We start from the raw sequence: 14,129 nt of genomic DNA on the forward strand, positions 1-14,129 counted from the left end.
CGAATCGACGCGTTCAGTGGTTTCTACCATTTCCATTAACGCGTACCCTGGCTAAGCTCTTTATTCAACTATATCCACGGGCAACGCTTTCAGTTCATTCGCATCAAGCCAAAGGCACGCCTCGCATTGGAATCTTTTCTCTATCACTATAAGACTCCACTAAATCTTTTTTCCTTCTCTTATCCTAAGAATCCATATTGCGGTGTTACATTCGTGAAATGGTGGTTTAACGGCAAGCTTAAAGGTGCTTAGGACATCGAAATCGCCAGCTCCTTGCACGCTGACACCGAAACTCTCGCAGCCTTTGACGCATCAATGGGATCGGTCTTGGTCGAAAGGATGGCCCAGGAAGGCATGAGGGAACCTGAGGTGAAGAAAGTCCATCCTTTCTTTACTAAAGGTCCTGCTGCCGACGTTGCCAACCCCCCGAACAGCGCAGAACCATCGCCTAAATTTTTGAGCAGCGAAACTCCTCACGAAGACGCTGAGCCCGTGCCAGAAGCTCAAAACGGTAGAAGACGTCGAAAGGCCGACGCGACCCTCCCACATGATGCGCCTGGACCGAAGAGACCACGACGAAAGCGCCAGGGTGATGCAGCTCCAAGCAACTCGAACGCGACTATTGAGCAGAGTCTTGGAATCAAGCTTACGGAGCCCGTCTCTGCCAAACCGGAACCCGAACCGACGAATATCGCACCTATAAAACCCATCGAGACCACTTCGCAATCCAATACTTCCAGCAATACGGATCCCAATGTCAAGGGCAAAGTACTGAAATGGAACCCGAAGACAGGGACATTGGGATCGCCCCCAAAGCTCAAATCGAAGAGCCCTCCGTCTCGCATGGTGTGCGTGAAATATGGACGTGACGATGCCAACCGAAAGGATATGGGGGATAAGATAACCCAGATCCTGGAAGGCAAGATATTGTTCCCACCAACACCACCAAAGAGACGAGGAAGGAAGGTGAAAGAGGACTGTATAACCAAAATCGAGGATATCTCGAGGACTACACACCCATTTTTTACTGGGAAGGCAAAGCAAAACACGAAAACGGAAAGCCAATCTGCTTCCAAAGGGCACTCAGCTTCGGCACGACAGACCGTATTCATGTCCACGCCAATGTCTCCTAAAAAGCCTCGCAATCCATTTATCGTGAACAAGCAACCCCCACGGTTTGGCGTCAAGACTGGCGTTACTAAGGTGCCCGGGGCTATGCAGCCTCTGTGGCCAGCGAAGGGAATGGCTCATGTTCGTGGTTTTGACCTCGAACTTGATTCTACATTATTATCATCCGAGGAGCATATGGATAAAAAGTCCAAAGGTTCTACTGTCACAATCACCCCCGACGAGTCAGTGCTGGACAGGTTCTGTGCCAATATGGATATTGCTGCTATCCGAGAATCACTGCCTAGGAATCACGATAGTTTTGAACCCGCGCCTAAGGAACTACGAACCCCTAACCGGCACTTTGAAAGTGGACGAAAACTTCAAAAACGTGTCCGGTCAGAACTCAGAACCCTACGGCTGGCGAGCACCGCTGATAATGATGATGTGATGATGGGCGACACATCCGAGGTCTCTGCAAGAAGAACACACCCCGCAGTCAACCGGTTATACGAAATGCTTGAGACTAGCCTTTCTGCATATGATAGATCAACGTGTGAGTCACTGGCCTGGACGCAGAAGTACGCTCCAACTGCAGCATCAGAGATCCTCCAGGCTGGAAAAGAGGCCCTCCTACTGAGGGACTGGTTACAAACACTGAAAGTTCAGTCTGTAACTACAACAACCGATTATGCAGCAACCAAAGGAAAGCCGAAAACAAAAGCAGCACCGAAAAAGAAGAGAAAGAAGGATGAGCTGGATGATTTTATTGTCAATAGCGAAGAGGAAGCAAACGAGATGGATGAGATCTCTGAAAACGAGCACGATTGGGCACCTGCCGGCTCAGGATTGCTGAAGACAGTCGTTCGAAATGGCGACTCCGCAAAGGAGCAGGGAAGACTGACGAATGCCGTGGTTATCAGTGGTCCTCATGGGAGTGGCAAGTCGGCGACGATTTACGCAATAGCCAAAGAATTGGGATTCGAAATTTTCGAAATCAACTCTGCAAGTAGACGAAATGGCAAGGATATCTTGGAGAAGGTTGGCGACATGACACGAAATCACCTTGTTCAGCAACACCGCGCAGATCCCGGTTCTGGAACCACGGAGGAAGATGAGATTTCTCGGGATTTGAAGTCAGGGAAGCAAGGCATGATGACTGCTTTTTTCCAAAAGTCAAGAGTCTCCAAACCACCAGCCAAGAAACCCGCCGAGGAGAAGTTGCCCGAAACAACAAAAGCCAGCTCGGCTAAGAGCCAGAAGCAGTCATTAATTCTGCTGGAAGAAGTTGACGTCTTATACGAGGAAGACAAGCAATTTTGGGCAACACTGATGGGAATGATGGCACAATCGAAACGACCATTCATCATGACCTGTAACGACGAAAGCCTGGTGCCTCTCCAGAGCCTTAACCTCCATGGCATTTTCCGATTCGCACCTCCACCTATGGATCTTGCTGTCGACCTCTGTCTTCTCGCCGCAGCTAACGAAGGGCACATTCTACGACGCACAGCTGTTGAGGCCTTGTACAAGTCTAGAAATAACGACCTCAGGTCCTCGCTAACAGAACTCAACTACTGGTGCCAGATCGGGGTCGGGGATCGCAAGGGAGGATTCGATTGGTTCTGCCTGCGATGGCCCAAAGGGACCGACCTAGACGAAAACGGCGATGTAGTACGAGTGCTGAGTGAGGACACTTATTGCAAGGGCATGGGCTGGATTGGTCGTGACCTGATCGCTACCTGCCCTGATCCATTGGAGTCAGAAGAGGAGGCAATGAAACAGGCGTGGGACTCCTGGGCATTAGACATGGGCGAGTGGGACACTACACTGGATTTGCCGTCATGGGCCGATGGTGTCTCTCAACATATATCGCAACGAAGCCAGAGGCTCGAGGCACTTGCGGCCTTTGATGAGTTCTGCACCTCAATGAGCGACGCAGATCTCTTGACAAGCGGCACTTTGGGGATCAGATTTCAGGAGATGATCGATCCGGAACTGCCTGAAATACCAATCAAGATGCGAGACGATTTCATCATCGGAAGTCGTCTTCTTGAGGCAGACCCCAAGGTGATGCCGTCCTCACCCAGTGTCAACCTCTCCTTATCTCTCAGGTCCCTAGCGAGGCAAAGCCTTATGCATGCTTCACCCACACTCAATACTCCCAAGACTCTCCTCGAACCACTCACAGAGAAGCGAGTGGTTGAGTCCCTTGACCACTCATTTGAGCCTCAAACCGCGCCGCTGAGCCGCATGGACCTTGCGTATGCATTCGATCCTATTGCCATAAATGAGAAGATATCAGCGGCCAGTTATCTTGACCCATCAGTGTTTGACAGGACCACAAAACTCATCGTCCTAGACGTGGCGCCATGGGTACGCGGGATCGTGGAGTTTGACAACACGCTGATGCAAGAGCGGCTTAAGTTGAGTAACCTCCTAAGCGAGGGGGGCAAGCGGAAGAGGATGCGCACGACACGCAGTGCATATTCAGCTATGGAAGGGGGCGAGAGGAGGAATACACGTCGTGAGAGGTACTTTGGAGACACACTCAACACGGTCTTTGTGAGACGTACCGCCGGCAAGGGCTGGCAGGATGCTGTGGAGAGAACAGCGCCAAGGGAGACAACATGGAGTCTACCCAACAGTTCACCGCCGTCCTCGCCAGCATCAAGCATTTAACGAGGGCAGAACTCTGAGTGGGTTATGCCGTATATTCTAAACGCGAATTGACTTGGAAGGATCATGAATGATACATACGCATATAGGTCGGCAAGCTTGGTTTTTGGGGAGTCTCCTATGCGGGATTGCATAGCACAGTCTCAGAATTACGCATATTATAGAACATATTTTGAAAATATATATTTATAAACCAGTCCCATGTGTATCTGAACGCCGTATCATTGTCTCATGTAGCATATAAGTCGTAAGAATTGTCAAATAAACACTCAACCAACTCCGTTGCAGTACAATGCAATTCCATCCAAACCACCCAATAGACATAAATGACAGCAGAATAAATAAATATATGAAAACTCATTCCATTGTCAGGCTATGTCACCACTCGGGGTGCATAGGAGCAGGCTGAACGACGGTCCTCCTCCGCTCAGCATAGACTGGCTGGGCCTGAACATAGTGATCATCAGCAGGATATGGCAATCGCTCAGCAGGATATGGCAATCGCTCAGCAGGCTGCCTCAGCCTCTCATACTCAGGCCGTGGCATACGCTCAAAGTTCTGAGGTCGCCTGCGATCAACTTCTTCGTAGTAGACAGCATCGCCACGACGTCGAGTTGTTCGCTCGACCACACGCTCGCCATTTTCAAGTGAGCGCCGACGACGGTGATGAGTGCGGTCTGAGCGGTGATGCTTGGAAGAATGCTCCCAGTCTTCATGATCACCGTACAGAACACCCTTGGGCCAGACCTTATGGGCTACAACAGCAGCGACACCAATACCAGCTAGAAGGCCAGCCGTAGTCTTGAAGAGCCCATGGTGATGATGGTTGTCGCTGCGCTTGGAGCGACGGGATGGTGAGCGTGAGCTTGATCGAGACGAGAGTCTTCCTCGTGATTTAGAGCGCGATACCATGCGAGATGAAGGTCTCCCACGAGGTGCTTGTGATCGACCACGAGAGGGTGAAGGGGTACGGCTCCTGGACAATGGCGATCGGATGGGAGATGGGCTTGGCATTCTATCATGGACAGAACTGCGACGTTCAAAGGATCCAGAGCGAGGAGAGTTCTGCATGATGGGCCAAGACTCGCTAGTGCTAGTGTCGGTAGTGATCTGTATCTGTATGTATCCGTATGCGTATGTATGTACGTCTCACTTGGTTGAAGTTTCAAGTGTTATATAAGTCTCGGTAAGGGCACCACTCCAACGGTAGATTTGTGCCCGATTGGGTTTTATTTGTTGTTACTTGGTGATCTGAAGCAAATTTTCTGTTGGACAAGGACCAGCGTTCTAACGTTAGAGAGTCAGAGTCAGCCCTCAGTCGCGCCAGATGGGGTTTCTGTAAGGATAGTACCTGAAGCAGGACCCACGACTCAACAAGAAACTAACTGAAATTTGTCTTCTAAGCACTTGGAAGACTCTGGTATTTTTTACTGTGCTTCTGGTGCTTATAAAGACCTAACAGGGATGTCCTTGTTGAAGAGGACTAGGTAGGTTATGACGTACAAGAAGGCGGAAACACGATGGGGCTATCACGATGGAGGAATTGACAATTGCTCTTGGGGGGATGGAGATCATCCGAGGGAGACACTGTCGATTTATGAGTGAAATACCCCAGACCGATAAGTTACAGGTCAGTGGCTTAGACGATATGTCGATCTCTTGAGGGATAAACATGCGGGGAGATATTGATGAATGAATAAATGAATTGATACGAGAGAATCAATCAGGTCCAGACCAAGAGTATAAGCCTCTTGAGCAATATAACACGCATGTAGCTTTTCCATCTGCCGTCTCTCAACGAGGCGAAGCAGGATTTGAGGATTTGATCCTATTAGTCCCCCCAAATACGATATAGTCTTCACTGCATCTGCATCGTAAACACCCCCTGTTTATGCACACGACGTCACACTACAAGTGGTCCCCCAATGCCGCGGATCCCGACCACTCACCCACGCCTCTGTGACATTCATCCAGTCTTGTCATTTGCTGGCTGATAATTAACTGGGCGATATTTTATTCGTGAGACTGAGACTGAGCGGTAAAGTGCAGATTTTTGATGAGTTGGCAATATCTCTCTCGTCTTACTCAAGCATATTCATGTCTTATCAATTTGCACTTTGGGTGAGATGTCTTTGTGAGGCTGCACCTGCAGGGCTAACATAAAACATTAACACGGGTTCCTACATAAGGCGTTCGAATGTGCAAGTGTCGCCCGGTTGCTTTGTCTCTCATATGTTGTTAGAGATAGAGCGTGCTCTTAACTGTGTTCAATGTGCGGATTGCCCTGCAATATCATGGCCAACTCTCACCTGAGACGAGTCGAAGAAGTGAAGCATTTAATGCATTGCCCGGTATCAGCATCGAGATTGTTATTGGAGTCGGGCAAAAGCTTCCTGGTGTGTTTCGAATATCGATATAGCCCACGTTAAGGACTTTGATTGTATCAGCATCCGCCTTATGGGCTTATAGGGCGTCTTCATATTGAATCTTTGACAGACACATCCTTGTCACCTTACGAGAATCTCCTCATTCGAGAACATAGACGTTTTGACTGCCTAAACATACACGTGGTGACTTCATTGGCAGATTTGAGGCGAAGCTCCTGTGCATATTGGCCCTCAGCGAAGCAGCGATATGGATGAGCACCACATCAACGGGCATGATAAAGATATTCTTTATGAGCTTAATACTCATATTCTCACTATAACGGGCCGACTTCATTCCTCGATGTTTTTACATGAGGTCGTTCAAATGCACCTTAAGCCTTTGCAAGCTCCACACATGTACTTGAAGGGTATAACTCGTTGTGTTTAAACTTGACCATTCAGATGTCTAGCCAGTAAAGTCATAAACAGTCTCTAGTGCCACAAGATTTATCAATTCAAAATACCCTCCATATACAATGGCTAAAATCAGGTCTTGCGGTTCGATAAAGTCTATATTCACCATACCTTTCATCAACGTGAGGATAAGGACTCATGAAACACCTTATCGAACCGGATGAAAAGAATCGAAATGACGATTATATCTTCCCAAACGCACAAGAAACAGTGGGTCAGTACCGAATTACTCTCCTTCCAGGTTGTCGATATGAAAAGTTCTATCCAGACCTCATACAAATCGTACATCGACGATGAGACAATGAACAATAGCATCACTTCTTGCGGACAAACTAGAGAACATGTATATGATGACCCATTCTGAGATTATCTCTATTCCACAAATTGTCATTATCTGGTGTAGGTTTGTGCTGTAATGCCCACTTGGAGTGTGGGCATAAAGTTGTAACCACCACGAATGTTGTGGCAGTCCGTCCACAACCCATCCATCTCATCAATCTTTTACTTTATCCTTCTAAGTATGCGGCCATTAAATGCTTCTTACGAGCCATGAATGGGCTCAGCGGATGAGCAGTCCCGAGCCTTGGTGTTAACTCGGAGAAAACGTCCTCAATAAAGGTTTTAACATGGCGGTTGACTTTAAGTTTCTGTTGTCACGACAGGATTTTCCTTCGCATATACTCAAGTAGACTGAATTTATTCTTGTTTTCTTTTCATTGTGTTGACTCATTCACTGTCATCATCAAGTTTCGTTGACGGGTAGGTCAGTCCACAACATTACGTATCCCACTTCACCATCGGTCTATGCCAGATGATCTTGGATTCCAGCATACCTCTCTTTCCATGTCCTTCTCTTGTATTAATCCAGCTCGGTTTCACACTGCTGTTAGAAACACAGGTTCAGCCTAGAAGGTTGGCGAGAGAATGGTCTTACCACCAACGCTAGTTACTCGTCAACACCACGCATGATATCAACGGAAACCATTCTGTTGAAGGTTATGTCATTCTCAGATTCTCATGGTACGCAATCCAGCATAGTACATACATACACAAAACCAATTACCGCCAATTCAATACAATATTGTTCCAGTTTGAGTTACTCTGATCACTGTCAGAAGTCTAAAGGTATCAGTTGGCTTGAGTGGTATTGAAGCCAGAGTGGATGGTCTTGCACCATCAGGTTTGATGATGTATCTTCATGTAGACATCGCCTACGGCCTGAACATCATTCAGTCATGAGCCATTCTGGTTGTAAATATGCTTATGTCTCAAATGTTCTCACAGACATAAGAGCAACGAGCCCTGAAATCCCAGCGATGCACGATTCGCCGGATGACCTCTAAGGGTTTCTTTCTTGATGAAAGCTCATGACCCAAGTCGTGATATCCTGGCAATTCACAGATCCACACAGATTTCGCGGATGGATCGTTCTCAGTCTTTTTTGATCTGGAGTTTATAACCGGCGGGTATAAGATGGCTCTTATCGAGGTTTCGAGCTTTCCAGGCCTCAACACAGCCATCATCAACCTTCGTACGCCACTGGGCTTACTCTAGGACAATATGCGCACAGAAGTGTCAATTCGAAGCCGGAGAGAGCTTTGAGACGAATGGAGAAGGCAAGCAGACAACGAAACGCTATAGCATCAGTTGCAGGGTCTGTGAGAGCATGGGTTCATGAAGTGGTAGCGCTGGCTACGGAAGTTCCAATCTTGAATATGCAGTTTGCGGGAACAAGCCCAATGAAATGAGCGGCAGTTTGCCCAATCAGTAAGCCTAAAGGTGGGAGGCCTTGAAATGGACACATGCCAATACTGCGAGTCGTGTACTGCATACACCTCTTGCTCTTGAAACTGACACACGAGACAACAAAGGGAAAATCCGCATCCGCCGCAGCCACGGCTGAGCCCTGTCCAGTACGGTTCGGCTCAACTCAGCTCAGCTCAGCTCAGCCAGTCTCCAACTCCGCTCAAGAATTGACTACAAGAGGCTCAAGCGAATATGAGCCCCGCAAACAAAGCGAAGCAAATGCTGACGCCGCCACAGAACACCGTGGACAAGGGGGCGTGATTTTCAGCGAAAGATCAGATCAGATCAGATGACTCCTACGAACCAAAACAGAACAGAAACATACTTGAGTAGAATACGGACAGAGCAAGGCAAAAGCAAGACAAGCCAATGCGAGGGAGGGGAAAGAATTGGCTCGGGTCATGGCGTCAGTCTCCCCGTCTCGACTAACGCCAGTCGAACGCGCCGCGCGTAAAGTGCTTGCATGGACCGATTGGAGGCCAATGGCTGCTACTGATAGGCCTCTTGTTCCCTCTCCCTCTTGTGGTTTTAGATCCTGGACCCCCTACTCGAACCAGGACCCCTCGGATCTTGTCTTTTCCACTCCTCTATTCCCCTTGGTCGGTTTATCTCCTCTCTTTTGAAGGAAACAAATAACCAGCCAAGATGTTGACTGAAGTTGCCTTTGGACGCTCCTCCTCGCATTAGTTGACCATGTTAGTGCGTCTAATTTGGAGCACGGTGCTTCGGCTATAGGTGAACAAAATATACAACTACCCTCCACATTTTGTTCAACTGTCCGCTCCGCCTTAAACAGAACGTGAGTGTGAAACTCACCTGCGAAATCCAGGATTGAGAGGCGTCATGACGACCAAAGTTCGGTTTAGTAGTTGGCCCGTCCGGATGGGTCAGAAACCCAGATATACAGGGATGTCCTATCATCGTCGCCTACCCTGTGGTTTTAACAGGCGTGCCAACGACAGTCTTTCATCATGACCATTCGAACTGAGACCACCGTATATTTTTAAGCCGTACAACCATTGTAACTCGTCAGTTTCTTGCCTTACGAATTCTACAGACACTGTTGTGAGGCACGCAGCGGTGAAGAAAGTCCTGGAAAGTCGAGTCTCTTGACCAAAGTTTCAGGTCAGCCTGGATCATGCTAGGGATACCAACCAAGATAATAGAGATGAACACCACCATGCCCCTTCTGCGATGATGATGCCACCATCTGGCTAGGTGGTACCGAAACTCAACGTCGACACAGAGGGTATCAGCTATACATACTATGTATAGGTGCCCAATTGTTGAAAGGCGCGCAACAACTCCTACGAAACGGTCGCTGGTGCCGTCGACGATTGAGGCTGAGCTCTCGCCCAAACTATGATATGTCGTGGCATGGCCTGGACTGCTCCGAAAGTCCAATGATGAGCAACTTGGAGTAAAGATCACCGTCGGGCTTCACCTTACGCCACGGCCAAAGTGATGTTGCCGGCTTACCCTTTGTTGCAGAGATACCAATTGATCATCGCTTGAGGGCTGAGAGGAACAGCGCCAAGATGGTGAGGAGAAAGCATGTGTCCCAGCCGAATAAGAGTCATGTTGAACCAACAAGAGGTCAAAGTTAATCAATAGCGAAGCAGGGGATGGCAGACCCCTGACAACCTCATCTCTACAAAAGCCCTCGTCGAAGTTGTACGTAGACTGTAGGTCGTACATACAGTAGGGACAGTAATTAGTGATGGGGGATGTAAGCGTGGGATTTCAAACGGGTCTGGGCATCCCTGCATCATAAATTCCTCACACTGGAATCAAATAATTAGAACCGTACATGTTGAGGGGCGTGGAGTGATAAGGAGAACGTCGGAACAACAGGCTTTGAGGAACCAAGTGAGTGGCTTGCTAATGAAGGCAAATCTGTAATAAGTTAGTGGATACGATTTGTCTCTCCACGCCGAACGCAAAAGTTGCACTGCGGAGCATGATGCTGGAGTGGCCTTTGCTCATGGCGAACCAGGGCCAACTGAGACCTTGTTATTGTGGATTGTGAGCCACCTGATTCATGGATAGAGCTGCAGAGCATCATCTTTCGTCAGGATGTTGACTTTATAGCTCCATGTAGGGGAGGTGTCGGAAACCTTCAGTGCCGCCTTGTCTGTTAATTCAAGGCAAGTACTCTGTATCTGGACCAGTATTTGCCGAGCCGACCTCAAGGTTGCGCTGTAAGATGTGCTCTTGCACATAATGCTGTTGCAATTTTCCTCCAGTGGCTTCGATCTGCTAACCGTCTCATTATCATCATCTATCAATGTAATGGATCATCGCCGATGTGGTAGGTTGTGATAAAGATGGCGGGATCAGACCAGCCAGACTCCCAGGCCACAAGCGTCTAGCTGATGATTCTCATTTGAGGCCCGGTGGTTGGTTGTGGTGGTAGGCGAGAATTAAGCACATATCACCAAGCCTACGGTACGCATGAAGCTGTATTCGTGAAGTTAGAGAGAAACTGAGCCAATAAGAGCCCAGCGTGAGACTGACACTACCAACCAGGCACGATGAAACGACCTGTCTTTGCGTGATCTCGAAAAAATTGATGATAAGGCACTGGCGAGGTGCGATGCTGGGGTACATCAATATTGCGTATTCAATCTCGGCCTCGTTTGCATTTACGGATCACCGACCGCTACGTGTGTGACCTGCGGGTGTTATCAATTGTCGGGGGCCGACAAGTTGGAATGCCGTATTCGCGGCCATGGTGTGATTCAATGCTGTAGACGTGTGGACGCATGTCCGGATTCATATGCCTAAACAAGTGCTGCGGTTTGAGGCATCTTGTCTCTGAAAATCCTTGGGTTAGGGGTGTCACACAGCGTTGCCATTCATTTCGAATTCGCAGGGATAGGCAGGCTTTTCAATAATGGAAGTGCCAAGATGGCGCCTGGGCCGGCGCTGTCGAGCTAGGAATTCGTAGTTTCAAAGACGTCTCTCACAAAAAGAAAGGCAGTCTTGGATGGCGCTGAACTATGAATATCGACAAACAAGACGGCGCCCCAATCTGATGCTTGACGGTGAGTAGGCGGCCGTGCGGGAATAGGTTGATCGAGTTCAGAAGCTAAAAAGGCGCGGAGGCTGTTGGAGACTCTCAGAGTCAGCCAACAGTGAAGTTCGACCATGATTGGGCGGCAGATGTGTCAGTGTGATTATTTGGCACAGCCCTTTGTCTTTTGTCTCGGAGCATGATCCTTTGTGTTGGTTAGATCACCTTGTGCAGCTCACCAGATGGCAAGCCTTGAATGTACATTTCGGTTACCTCGTCAAGTGCATCGTTAATGATGGCGGAGCACATGAGTCTTTGGCGCATATCAAAATGTGCCTGTCTCCGAAAAGATGCTGGGCTCATCAACTCAAGTTTGGTTACAGTTGGGTAAAGGACCATGCACTCTTCAACCCCACCCCTCCAATACCAGGAGCAGGACTGGAACCGAACATATGTCATCAGGGCCTCTGGTCAACAATGCAGTGTTGAGGGCGGGTGCAGCGGAGGATGGAGCAGCGGCTCAGCCAAAAGTGGCATAATGTCGACACCGGGAGCGAGAGCCGCAGTTGTGTTTTCAGTCAAGCTTCATGGCGAAGCAGAGTCAAGTAATATCACAATGCAGAGTAACAAAGCAAAATGGACCAAGCCCAAGCCAGTTCATGACTCCACTGTATCTGCGATTGTTGGTTGGCAATGCGTCTGCGTTTTGTGTGTTTGCCACAGACGCTGCAAGCTTTCCAAAGGTCGATATGGTCAAAGCGTCTGATTGGTTTCTATGTTCAAAATCAATTCGAGCCTGAAAGTATTTCTTGCGGCTCAGTGATATATCAAGATGAGCGGGATGTATGCGTGTACGGATGAAGATTGAATGGGTTATTCGCATCGTGGCTGCTGATGCAAGTACTCACATCACAGGGAGGTATCTACTGTACTGCACAGTAGTACCTTGGGCTGAGAAATGACGAGACGGGAACTGGGTATCGTCTCCAACACCGTTTGTAATGCCTCCAGTACAGACCATGGTGGGCATGAGATGGTCATGGTGGGTCGTTTTTGATAGTGTTGAGGGGATGAGAATGGCGGCTGACTGGTGCACAAGTGACAAGCGACAGGGCTTCTCAGTCAAGAAACAGCTGCTGCTGCTAGGGATCCAATGGTGGTGAGGTTAGACGGAAGCCAATGACACAAGTGGGAAAGCGCCGGTGTCTTGGTTTTCGATGCCCCGTTCCCTGCCAAGGGGTGCGTTGATCAGAAGAGTTGAGGTACAGTATAATGGTGGATTTACGACTGATGATCTGGGCAAACTCCGAGAGTTTTTTCTTCTTTTCTTCTTCTTCTTTTTTTCTTAACAAATTAGAAAGGTATCGGCCAGAGTAATATCATTGTTAGCTTCTTTCCAATATATAATAGTAAATATTTGTTGATGACTGCCAGACAATAATGCAATGCAAATGGTGCCGGTTTATTCTTGAATCCCGAGGGCCGTCAGGTATTACAATTGTAGATGCTCTAGCCAATCATAGCACTGTCAGGTTGAAAGAAGTACCGTTCCTCCCACTTTCCATTTTCAGGGAAGGTAGTAATAAAGTCTGCTTTCCTTCCTCATCCATCGGTCTTCCATGAAGTCAATGCCGATCCTTAGGTACCTTACCTTACTTAGTAGTGTTGACGCATGCTGAAAAGTCCAATATCAATACGAGAGACACGTCGCAGGCGTCGTTCCTTCTTACACCGATTGCTAAAAATGTTGATGCTGCCTCACATTCTTGGGTGCATTGTGTATCAAATTCTGTTACAACCTCCAGAAGTGATCGACCAAAATTTTCTCTATCGATATCCATCCTAACTCCCTTCTCTGATAGTTGCTTGGCTTGGTGGTCCCGTGTCTTCTTTCCCCCTAGGAAGTTTAAAGACAATGGGGCGACTGCTACTGCACACGAGTACCTTACCTACCATCTAGGCCCTAGGTAGGTATGTACCTGCCTGCCTCCTGCCGACAGAAGATGGACAAACTTGGTAATGTGATCATGGAACGGGCTTGTTCCATGCTTGAATTCATCGTCCTCCAACTAAATGATCTTACATTTTGAAAATCTGACATACATCCGCTTGGTTGTCTGCCTGTCTCTGTCTCATGATATATGTATCCATGACATGGATTGATTCACTCCTTCAAACATCCAACCAATCATCCCTGCGCCGAAGTCCCTGCTGCTACTGTGCGCCAAAGTGAGAAAATTGGAAAGCAAGGGTAATCTCCAAGGTTAGTCTCCCTGTCATAAGTGACTCACTGTGGTTGGCTGGCTTCTGTACCGTACTGATTCGTTCATTTTCTAGATTGATTATCCGCATGTACTCAAGTGGTCATCACAGCACCCACTTCACCATCCTCTTCGCGAGCTTTGCGCCCACGTACATACGAGAAAAGTAGGCTGCGGCGGCATGGTTTTGCTCTTCATACGAGGCGACCGCAGGCACGCGTCGGGATACAACCAACTTTTTGTACCAAGCCCACATGCGTACGTACTCGATTTCGCCAGCTATCGCTGATCAGGTAAGCCGGTCTCGCTACAAATGATTTATGCGTTACAGGTTTGTATGCACTGCACATCTTGTCCGAGCTGTCGGAGATAGCATCTTGAGCTTTCGGCTACTAAGAAAAAAGTAAAGAGAGACGAGAC

General features: G+C 48.3%; 3 protein-coding genes across 9 annotated transcripts; 2 read left to right on the plus strand and 1 right to left on the minus strand.

Moving 5' to 3' along the window:
• Positions 1 to 51: 51 nt before the first annotated feature.
• On the minus strand, positions 52 to 5,586 carry FOXG_10312 (uncharacterized protein). 3 transcript variants are annotated; one of them, XM_018389609.1, is made up of 2 exons: positions 5,138 to 5,586; positions 52 to 5,073 (listed from the first exon to the last, which is right to left on the minus strand). In XM_018389609.1, the coding sequence occupies exon 2, from the start codon at positions 4,855 to 4,857 to the stop codon at positions 4,165 to 4,167; it is 693 nt and encodes a 230-aa protein (XP_018247909.1). In that variant the 5' UTR covers positions 4,858 to 5,073; positions 5,138 to 5,586; the 3' UTR covers positions 52 to 4,164. The 3 variants fall into 3 exon arrangements, with proteins under 3 accessions (XP_018247909.1, XP_018247911.1, XP_018247910.1); XM_018389611.1 differs by having other exon boundaries at positions 3,929 to 5,073; positions 5,290 to 5,586; XM_018389610.1 differs by having other exon boundaries at positions 3,929 to 5,073; positions 5,173 to 5,586.
• FOXG_10311 (uncharacterized protein) lies at positions 93 to 5,494 on the plus strand. Its single transcript, XM_018389608.1, has 2 exons — positions 93 to 244; positions 302 to 5,494. Exon 2 carries the CDS (start codon positions 316 to 318, stop codon positions 3,787 to 3,789), a length of 3,474 nt encoding a protein of 1,157 aa, XP_018247912.1. The 5' UTR covers positions 93 to 244; positions 302 to 315; the 3' UTR covers positions 3,790 to 5,494.
• A 3,220-nt stretch (positions 5,587 to 8,806) lies between the features above and the next one.
• FOXG_20275 (uncharacterized protein) lies at positions 8,807 to 12,426 on the plus strand (the record flags this gene model as incomplete). Of its 5 annotated transcripts, none has more annotated exons than XM_018400541.1 (3): positions 8,807 to 10,743; positions 10,824 to 10,880; positions 10,962 to 12,426. In XM_018400541.1, the coding sequence occupies exon 3, from the start codon at positions 11,846 to 11,848 to the stop codon at positions 12,212 to 12,214; it is 369 nt and encodes a 122-aa protein (XP_018247915.1). In that variant the 5' UTR covers positions 8,807 to 10,743; positions 10,824 to 10,880; positions 10,962 to 11,845. The 5 variants fall into 5 exon arrangements, with proteins under 5 accessions (XP_018247915.1, XP_018247917.1, XP_018247916.1 ...); XM_018400543.1 differs by having other exon boundaries at positions 10,824 to 10,905; positions 10,962 to 12,214; XM_018400542.1 differs by having other exon boundaries at positions 10,931 to 12,214.
• Positions 12,427 to 14,129: the final 1,703 nt, after the last annotated feature.

Source organism: Fusarium oxysporum, chromosome 7 (assembly GCF_000149955.1).
Source record: "Fusarium oxysporum f. sp. lycopersici 4287 chromosome 7, whole genome shotgun sequence".
Classification (NCBI taxonomy): Eukaryota; Fungi; Ascomycota; class Sordariomycetes; order Hypocreales; family Nectriaceae; genus Fusarium; species Fusarium oxysporum.